This window comes from Neophocaena asiaeorientalis, unplaced genomic scaffold (assembly GCF_003031525.2).
Source record: "Neophocaena asiaeorientalis asiaeorientalis breed wild unplaced genomic scaffold, Neophocaena_asiaeorientalis_V1.1 scaffold418, whole genome shotgun sequence".
NCBI lineage: Eukaryota > Metazoa > Chordata > Mammalia > Artiodactyla > Phocoenidae > Neophocaena > Neophocaena asiaeorientalis.
The window spans coordinates 25080-36163 of NW_020175731.1; the positions used below are offsets into that span (position 1 = coordinate 25080).

General features: G+C 40.3%; 1 protein-coding gene across 1 annotated transcript; it reads left to right on the plus strand.

The window, feature by feature from the left end:
* The first annotated feature begins 6103 nt into the window (after window positions 1–6103).
* LOC112391021 (protein HP-20 homolog) lies at window positions 6104–8416 on the plus strand. Its single transcript, XM_024732122.1, is given in 3 exon segments — window positions 6104–6194; window positions 7967–8376; window positions 8378–8416. Coding segments are annotated over 3 exon segments (540 nt in total).
* The last annotated feature ends 2668 nt before the right edge of the window (window positions 8417–11084 follow it).

An 11084-nucleotide genomic window follows, 5' to 3' on the forward strand; every position in this document is an offset into this window, starting at 1 on the left:
ACTCAATCTGGTACTGCTAGGTTCAGAGAATTCTATGGAGAAGGGGTGGAGTGATAATTAATCAGACAGAGATAAGGCAACCACTGCACTATTAAATTCCATAACTTCCCTCAAAGTTGGAATAATGGATCCTGTCAAATACCCACAGCACTGGAGTTGGGAGAGTTTTCATGGATTAGGATTGGGAAATTGGTGTGGCCTGCTACAGCCTGTGGACAATTCAGGGCCCAGGAGAGGAATGTGGTGTGATACACCTAGCTGGGAGATAGTCAGAATATGAAGGAGAATCTAGCTTTGAGTCAGGTATTATATTGTCAATTTAATTGGAGTTGTCTGTATTAAATTTTTAACTTAAATTCATAAGAATTTATAGATTACATATTTAGACAGAGATTTCACTAAATGTCCCTCTCTTTTCACAAGGAATGGATTAAACAGCTATTGGATAAATAGAAACAGGTCAGTAGAGCAGAGTGGTTAAAAACTGTAGACCCTAGAGTCAATATCCCTGCGCCAAAGGTGGCTTCTGGACAAGTTACTAGGCATCACTTTGCCTCCATTTCATTTTCTATAAATTGAAGATAATAATAGTAACTCATATCCTGGGCTCATTGTGTATTCAGTAAAATAATCATGCAAAGCCTAGTATATAATAAATTCACAGTAAATATTAGCTATTACTTTTGTTGTTATCACTATTGTTTATAAGTCAATAGAGATTTCTCAAATGATAAGGTTATATATAACAGTATGAAATATTTGCATATTGGTACGCGGGTCTCTCACTGTTGTGGCCTCTCCCGTTGTGGAGCACAGGCTCCGGACGCGCAGGCTCAGCGGCCATGGCTCACGGGCCCAGCCGTTCAGCGGCTCAGCGGCATGTGGGATCTTCCCGGACCAGGGAATGAACCCGTGTCCCCTGCATCGGCAGGTGGACTCTCAACCACTGCGCCCCCAGGGAAGCCCTTGCATGTTTTTGAAGCTTCTGTCTGAATAACCATCTATAGAGTAAAGTATGTTTATTTCTTTTATGCTAGGGTAAGTTATTCTACATATTATGGGAATGAAATAATTAATGTATTAAAAACTTAGAATCAGGCTTGAAACAAAGTAAAGGGCTTTAACTTTGCTGTCTTCGTAAGGGACCCTTACCTGTAATTCCCATGAAGAGAGTTCCCCTCTACCGCCACCCACAGGCAACCTGACTTGTGAAAAGAAACTTGACCAACCATAGAGCTTCTCAATATCTCTGTTCCCATCTCATGAGCTTCATTTAGAAAGGTTTAGGAGGGCTGATTAAATCAATTGATTTCAAAAAATGTTTGATTTCTTATCTCTCCTGAGGTTAATGGACTGGTTAACTTTTTTTATATAAATTTATTTATTTATTTAGGCTGTGTTGGGTCTTTTGTTGCTGCGCACGGGCTCTCCCCAGTTGCGGTGAGCGGGGGCCACTCCCCGCTGCAGCGCACGGACCTCTCATTGCGATGGCCCCCGCTGGTGCGGAGCACGGGCCCCAGGCACATGGGCCTCAGCAGCTGTGGCACACGGGCTCTAGAGCACAGGCTCAGCAGCTGTGGCGCACGGGCCCAGCCGCTCCGCAACATGTGGGATCCTCCCAGACCAGGGCTCGAACCCCCGTCCCCCGCATTGGCAGGCGGACTCCCAACCACTGCGCCACCAGGGAAGCCCGGACTGGTTAATTTTTAATTAGAGAGAATTTAGGGCAATGGACATTCAAACTGGGGTCCTTCCCTCCACATACCTCTGGCAGTGAGTTGTTGGCTGACGACTAGGATCTGACTGTTGAGGTAAGTGGACTCTACCCTGGATCTCTTCCTTTTGTAGCCACATACCAGCCCCAGAATGTGGGCCCAGCTCCCCCCCATTCCTCCTCCTACCTACAGAATAGGACCAGAGGTGTCCACTGAGTTTATGAGCTTGGGTTTTCTCCTTGACATTGACAAAGACAGAAGCTAAAGAATTAAAGGATGCCAGTGGGAAAAGCCGGAAAACTACAAGTCCTATGTGGTTCTTAATTGCTGACATGGAATTACCACAAATTCAGCAGCTAAAAAGCATGAATTTATTATCTCATAGTTTCCATGGGTCAGAAGTCTGGGTGAAACCAGGGGGTGGGGGCCCTGGGGGCTCCTGGGCACAGAAGCCATTTTTTGTCCCCCGTTTTTTGTAGGCAAGACTCCAGCCTTCATGACCTTCCCTGAGTTCCAAAGGGTGGATTTGAACAATTGCTAATCAATTTTTCTTTTCCAAAAAGTCCATTTATCGATTTGTTTTCTTTTATGTTATATGTTTTTGGTGTCATGTCTAAGAATTCTACCTAGCCCAGGATTGGGTAGATTTTCTCCTATGCTTTCTTCTAAAAGTACTACAGTTTTACACTTTACATTGAGATCTATCATCTACTTAGAGTTAATATTTTTATAAGGCATGAGGTTTAGGTTAACATTAATTTTTTCAACTACCCATTGTTCCAACATCCTTTGTTGAAAATTCTATCTTTTCTCCACTGAAATGGTTTTGCACCTTTGTGAAAAATAGGTTGGTCGTGTGTGACTTATATGTAGACTCTTTTTATGTTCCATTGATGTATGCTTATATCCCTCTGCCAAAACCACAGTGTGTTAATCACTAACATTATAAACTAAGTCTTAAATATAGAGCAGAAAATCGTATGATTATATCAATTAATACAGAAAAAATTATTTGACAAAATTCAACACCCCTTCGCAATAAAAACTCTCAGCAAACTAGGAATAAAGGGGAACTTCTTCCACTTGATAAAGAGCATCTGCCAAAAAGCTACCATTAATGTCATATTTATGGTCTGAAAATCATGTCTGGTACATGCATGTTCACTTAGTTCTCTTCCCTGTGGTCTTGGCTCCAGCTGCAACCAAACACATATTCTTAGCAAGGACTCTCCCCAACAAGAAGTAGTCTCTCCATACAGAATTTTAGGGCCACATGGGAAGATGAGGAAATGTTTCCCCACCTTATTATATATAAGGTCAAGTTCTAACTTTATTTGGTGGAGGAAATCTCTATCATCAATTACCTAGGTCCTTAGTACAGCAGAGATTTTTTTACAAATCTCAATCATATCTTACACAAAAGCAAAGTCATGACAACTCTTCAACAATCTATTTGCAAAAATATTCTGGAAGTGAAGTCAGAGGATTCATTCACCTACATGTTCTGGGTTGCTTCCTGGACATTGACAGTCCACTGGTAGGTCAGGCAATTTTATTCTTCTCTTTGACAACCACCGACACGCCGTTTGGCCTTGTACTCAGGCAAGTGGTGGTTTACCGAAAAATAACTAGAAATTATTCACTTTTAATTATAGTTCACCTACTGTGCTATGCTCAATGCTGAGTAATCCCCTACACTAACTCAGAATTAACTTCTAATTTGTTCTCCTTATAAAAATGTCCTCTTCCCATACATATGTATATTTGATATAGACACTAAAGGAGACTTTTGACCCAAACTTTAGATTAGTTCATCAAAGCTCAGGGGCATATGAATTCCAGGGGGAAAAAATAAAATAAGGCTAATAAGAAAGAATATGGAGTATTATATAAATAGTTTGATTTGTGTAAAATATGATATAATGCAGATATTTTCCTTATGAGATTGTTATTAATATCAAAAGAGGTGAGTGCCATGCATGTTAAAATAGTAACTAATATTAATTAGCACTGCATCCTTTACATTTGTTTGACTATTTAATTATGTATCAGTTAATGTTGGTTTCTCCTTGCACATTATTCTCACTGGAAATTGCCCGCAATTCTAGACTTTCTGCTCTGCACTTGGCTTCCTGTCCAGCAAATGGTTTGTGATGACTCCAGATGTGTGGTTGTGCATAAGGAATTAAGTCTTCAGAAAGAAGTCAGAGCAGGAGGAGAAATGGCCTCTTTACGTTGGCCTTTCATGTATTAACAGCTGCTCCCATAATAGACCTGCTGGAAGGGAAATCTGAAAATGACCTAGGACTTGTAGTTGACAACTCTACCGAGCCTAAGATCCAGAATCAGCGAGAGTGGGCGGCCTGAATCCACCTTGTCATTAAACGTTAATTTTGTTGTCCCAGTTTGGACCAGAGGTAAATATTTGAATAGGCAAACTTTGGACCATTTAGTTAAGGCCTGACAGAGTGAACAGTGACAGGAGCCCAAGCCTCAGACACACAGCTAGGCATTTCAGAAAGAAATCTGAGAGAAGCCTACCCCCCCAAAGGAAAGACTTTGTCTTGAGAATGGCTGGTAGGAGACAGACACCGGATTGTGGGAAGGGGTTCAAGTGCTTGCAAGAGGGTGGAGGGAGGGTGTCATTTTGTTAATAGAGGTGTGAATATCCTAGTGCCAAAAATGGGTTTTCTGACATGATTATAGCCTTGGCTGGACAAGAAAAGTGAAAGCCAAGGGCAGAGGGTTTGGAGAAACGAGAGGGCAGGGGCACTGGCTAACAATTAAGTAACTTATTTAAAACACTTACGGTTAAGAACGCTGATTTTTAATTCAGAATGTCTGGAATTAGAATCTTGTCTCAGGCTGTAACTAACTAGTAATCTGGTTGAGAATAAGTAGGATCACCTGTTTGAATCTCAAACTACTAATCTGTAAAATGGAATAGGAACCTTACCTTGTAGGGGTGTAATGAATGGTTCTAGGTACTTTCGCTATCAGCTTCTTGGCCGCAATCATTTTCACTACAAACGTTTTTGCCCCATAACGAACTTATCGTAAGGCAATTTTGCTGTAAAAGATAAAATAATGAAAGATAAAAGAGGGACATTAAAAAGAACATAATGAAACATAAGAAATGAATAACAAAATTCGAAAGACTTTATTGTGCAATACAAAATATTTGAATACATTAAAAATGTGTGCAGATTCATGGCAATACCATGCAAATAACTGATTTTACTTTGTAGGTTGTACCAAAGCACTTGTCTTGCAAGTCTTTCATAGTATCTTATACTTTTTTTTTTTTTGCTTTCAGATTTGTCTCTTCATTCAGCATCACACTTTTTCTTTTTTGCTAAAATTTCCTCCTTCATTAAGAGAGGTATCAGTTTCCAAATACTAGGATGCATATTTGTAACTGAGTTCTGTATTGCATTGTGCAAGCCTCTACACGGTTATTGTTCTCAGCATTGTGTCACAAGTCCATTGATAGACGTTCCAAAGTTCTATGGGAAATGCTGGTTCAACTCCATGCCTTCAAATCACCCAAGGAGTTGCAAACTGATATGTTGTCATTTTCTAGTATACTATGTGATCTGGCTTTGCACTCTCTTATTTCACACTTCCAGTAAATTTTTTCCCCATATTTTCTCTCAAGTTTCTATATGTAGTTTTTATCATCCACTGTTTTAAGACCACCATGCCTACTCATCACTCTCAGGACCATTATGAGGGCTAAGATTTATGTAATATAAAAATGGGAGTACTGAGTCAATGGAGAAATAAAACCAAACAACTGTCAACCAGTTATTTTATCTTTTATGGCAAAATTGCCTTACGGGCAATTAGTTACGTGGCAAAAAATGTTTGTGGTGAAAATGTTTGTGGCAAAGATGCTTACAACAAAAATACCAGGCACGTAATGAAAACTTAATGATATGATGTTTCTGGCACAATATCTTTTCATAATAAGCACTCAATATATAACAGGCTCTAATACGAATAAATCATTTCTTAACTCAAGAAATGTTATCAAGTGCTTACTATGTGCTGTCAATTCAAAGATGGATGAAAAAAAAGGTTGACCATTCAGGATTCAGAAACACTTTTAATGGAATAATTATTGATACGTATTAAGTGGTAATGAAGGGGCGTTAACAAACACTAGCTGAAGTTCAGAGAGTAACTTGCTCAGTTTACTAGTATGGGTAAGAATGATATTTGAGTCCATGAATTTAATTCTAGAGATGATACCTTTCCTGGACCAGGTTGCAGCTCTACCTATCCAGGCTTCACATAAAAATAAAACAAAACAAAAACAAAGAACAGAAAAAACCTCTGTTTGTTTCTTTAATCAAGATATCCAGATATTGATCAACATCATCCTAATGGCAACTGTTGTCTTTCAGAAAGGAGGATGTGCTGGACCTCCAGGGGCACCAGGATATCCAGGACCTCCAGGTTTGAGAGGTGAGAAATATATCCTTCTGCCTCTTATTTTCCCTTCTCATTTCATATTCTTGGTAGGAAAGTCATAATCCTCAAAGGCTCAGGAGCATCAGGCATTAAGGATGAAAAGAATGCAGAGAAAATGATCAGCTGTAGGATTGGGTCCCAAGCCAGGGTGACCAGAGCCCAAATCACAGGGCACAAGAGAGACTGGCCTAGTTTTAGTACCAGAGAACTGTGATCCATGTGGGTTAGTCATAATGGCAGGATGTGCTAAGTAAGAGTTAGTATCATGGATTAAACTGTCTGATAAACATACGGGTTAATAAGTGTAGCAGGGCATCATGTATCATCAAAAGAATTGGATTTCATTGGGCACTTAGAGCTCCAAACCTAGTTATTATGAAAAGGTTGATACCCAATGAGCACCTGCATATGAAGCAAGGTTCTTCCTAGCTTCTGTCCTGGTTACTTCTTTGTAGCCAGTGAGACTGGACCAAGAGGGGACTCTCAGGAAAGCTCACAGCTGTGTGTCATCTCTTATGGGATGGTCTCCAGGATTAGATTTGGTAATCCAAAGGTTTCTGGTTCCCAGACTTAGACACCCAGGCCTTTTTATTTATCCTCATCCTCAGTAAGATTAGAATCATTAGCAAGAATTAGTCCCACCCAAATCAGGGTGAAATGATATATAGGATCATTATCATCCATATACTATCAGAAAATCACATCGTTTTCCATTTATTGTTACATTTCCCTAAATTATCCCAGGAAGTACAAAGTCTTATCAAACAATTGGAGGCCAACAGAATTAATAATACTTAACATATGTTAACATTTGATTTCTTTAACTGACAAAAATTATATATATTTAAGGTGATGTTTTGATATATATGTATATTGTGAAATGATTATCAATCTAATTAATGTATCTGTCACCTCAGATAGCTACCATTTTGTGTGTGTGTGTGTGTGTGTGTGTGTATGTGTGTGTGTGTGTGTGGTGAGAACATTTAAGATTTACTCTCTCTTAGTAAATTCCAAGCAAACAATACAGCATTGTTAACTATAGTCACCATGCTGTCCGATAGCTCTCCAGAAATTACTCATCCTGCATAACGGACACTTTATACCCTTTGACCAACATCTCCCCATTTCCCTCTTCTGTGTGTATTTGAGCAAAAGAAAAGGGAAGAAATAGAGCCATGGCAGGGTGAAGAGAGGAGCTGGGAGTAGAAACGCCTGCATTCTCACTACCTGATGTCAAGAATGGTGAATTTTCAATGGATCTGATCAACTACAGTCACCATGCCATCCCTTAGATCTCCAGAACTTATTCATCCTACATAACTGAAACGTTGTATCCTTTGACCAACATCTCCCCTTTTCCCCGACCCCCAGTCTCTGGCAATCACCATTTTACTCTCTGCTTCTATGAGTTCAGCTTTTTAAAGTCCACCTATAAGTGAGATCATGCCATACATGTCTTCTTGTAAGGCTTAATGTTTTGTAGGCACTACAAGTATTTTAAATGCATTGTCTCATTACAACTTCACAACAGTCACATGAGAAGTCAATAATATTATTTTCAGATGAGGAAATACAGCCCAGAAACATTAATTAACTTTAGCAAGATTACAAAGCTGGTCAATTTCGGAGATGTGACTTGCAACCATTTAATCATACACCAAAGATCAATCTCTTAACCATGATGTTATAACCAAAAAGTGGTGGTTTCATACATCAACTGAGGTACCATCTTTTTATTGGATGCTATGACCTTCTTACTGGGTCTTCTCCACTTTTCCAAGGGATACCAGGTTTACCAGGATTGCCAGGACCTCCAGGACCAAGTGTAAAATGCCCGTGCAACAGAACGTCCGCCTTCACTGCGAAGCTCAGTGACAAGCTGCCTTCACCTTTGAAGCCTGTTACCTTCACAGAGGTCCTGTACAATGCCCAGAGAGACCTACAGGAGGACACTGGGGTCTTCACAGGCAGGGTGCCGGGAAATTCCCATTTCCTCTCTGATGTGGAGCTCCAGCACTGCAAGGTGATCGTTCGGCTGATGAGGAACAAAAGTTCTGTCTTAGAAAAGCATCAGGTCTCCGCCAAAGAGTCCAGGAATCTCTCTGGCATGTTGAGCCTGCCGCTGAGCGTAGGCAAGAAGGTGTGGCTAGAAGCAGAAGCGGAAACCAAGAAGCCGGAGCAAAGCCACAGCTACAATCTATTTCTCTGGTCTCCTGACATAGTTCTGGCCTCTCTATATAGCGAAGACAAACCCCTTATGATTTTGCTGTCTAAAGCAAACAGACAAATAAATAAATATGCCCTATATCTTGGCCTCTTGGGCTTCCTTTCCTTAGCATTTTGGAAGTTTTGTACATTCTATGTTTATATGAAGGAACAGGTAGATTTGGTCACAGTGGAACTGGGCCTTAGAGTTCTGTTCCAGAAATCATGACATTATTTCACTTAAATCACTTCTCTAATATTTATCGAGGCCATTCTGCCTCTTTGTCCCCAGACCCCCGTTACTGGATGGAAATCCTTTTATCCAAGGGACAGGATTTCCCTGGAGGTCCAGTGGTTAAGACTCTGCGCTTCCAATGCAGGGGGTGCAGGTTCAATCCCTGGTTGGGGAAATAAGATCCCACATGCTGCGTGGCACGGCCAAAAAATTAAAAAAAAAAAAAAAAAAAGGAATGTCTTACCTTCTTTTTGCGGTACACAGGCCTCTCACCACTGTGGCCTCTTCCGTTGCAGAGCACAGGCTCCGGACGCGCAGGCTCAGCAGCCATGGCTCACAGGCCCAGCTGCTCCGCGGCATGTGGGATCTTCCCAGGCCAGGGCACGAACCCGTGTCCCCTACATCGGCAGGCGGACTCTCAACCACTGCGCCACCAGGGAAGCCCCAAGGCATGGCTTACCTTTTATCCAAGGGAAACAGGCTCAGGGTCCCTCCCTCTCACCAATCTACTTCTCCATCTAATTGACAAGTTTCACCATGTGCCCCTCCTTAACCCTCTAATGCTTTCCTCTTCTGTCATTCACACTGGAAATTCTGTCAGATCATTTTTACAGTTAAAGAGAGTTGAAGTAAAACACACTGCCATTATTCTGCTTATGATCATGATAGGATTTACCCTCCTTCCATAGCAACAAAAACTTGGGGAAATATTGTATGATTTAAGGTAACACTAATTAATGAAACAGGGAAAAACAGCTTAACTCAATAGAAGTTTACTTCTCACTCATTAAAATTCCAATGTTGATATTCTGGACTGGAGGATGACTCTCCCCTAAACAGTGATTCTGGGACTCAGACTCCTTCCATCTTGTGGCTCTGCCATCTTTGACATGTGGCTTATGAGCTCTCCATTATTCTTGTATCAAGACAGCAAAAGTGGAAAGATCCTGGAGAGTCTCGTGAAAGATGTTTTTAATGGGCAAGGCTGAGAGATGGGTCACAGAGTTTTTGCTTGCATGCCATTGACAAAAATTCAGTCATTGACCATCCCTAACTTTACCTCCTTCGGAATTGTGGAATTTTGGTAAATAGCTTCTATTCACTTAAAAATCACTCTTCTCATAGCTACCAAGGCCATATTTTTTTCTTGTCCCTAAACCCACATTACTGGCTGGAAGAACCCTTTATCATATTTACAAATTCAGTGAGAAGATTACATAGTCATTTAAAAAGGCAGTAAAAGCACTTGCTTAAAAAAAATCATAACTTATTAATAATTTAAAAATCTGTTAGGAAATAAGAATAGAAGGGAATTTTCTTAATCTCATAATGATTACTGAAAAGTTACATACAGAACATCTCACCCTGGAAATGTAAGCTTGCAGACTGAGAACCAAAATAATATGCCCACAATCACTTCTACTCAGTATTGAGCTGGAGATCCTTCCTCATCCATGGAGTAAGCAGGAAAAATATAAAACATATACAATTGAAAGAAAGAATCAAAGTTTGTTATATTACCAGTGTATGAATTCAAGCCAAAAAAACACATACATTTATATGTTATTAAATTAATGAAAATTAACAAACATTTTGGATATAAATTTAAGAAATCAATTGTTTTTTTACAGCAGAATCAATTAATTAGAATATGAAAAAAAACATACAATTTAACTAGCAATGAAAATAGCAAATATAGGTGACTTGGGCTGGGGAAGAGGGGGCTGGGCATGCCCCCAGCCAAGTGAGCTGGCAGGAAGAAGCAGGAATGGGTTGATCCAGCTGCATCCCCGCTGCTCAGCAGTTCCCGTGGCCACCTCTGCTGCCTCTGCCTGGGACTGTGTCCACCAACTGCTGGGAGGGAAGCCTGGAGTATGGGGAAGGCACTCTATTTTTTTTTTTTTAAAGCAAATGTATCTAGGACTAAACCTAACAAAGTTGTGAAGACTATTATGAAGAGTAGTATAAATTTTTATTGAAAGGTTTTAAATAAAAGAAACGAAGAGAAACCCTGTTCAGGGATTAAGGCTTAATATGGTAAGCATTTTCTCCAAACTGATTGACAGCATTGATGGATTCCCAGAAAACAGGTGGTGTAGGGGCTGTATTGTGTGGAATGTGCCTAGAGTGTATCCTTGGAGAGCTGGCAGGCATACTCAGCAGAAAGTAAGTGTGTTTGCAATAGCCTAACAAAACAGATGTACCTTGACAGTAAAATAGAAACAGGACTCACGGTGCACTCATGCAATGGAATGCTATACAATGAAATTAAATGAGTGTTGCCCACCTATGTTACACATGCTGTAAAGGAAAAGTACTACTGATTTAAAGGATACTTACAATCATATCCCCTTTTTATAAATTTAAAAAACATGCAAACTGGGAGTTCCCTGGTGGACTAATGGTTAGGATTCTGGGCTTTCACTGCAATGGCCTAGGTTTAATCCCTG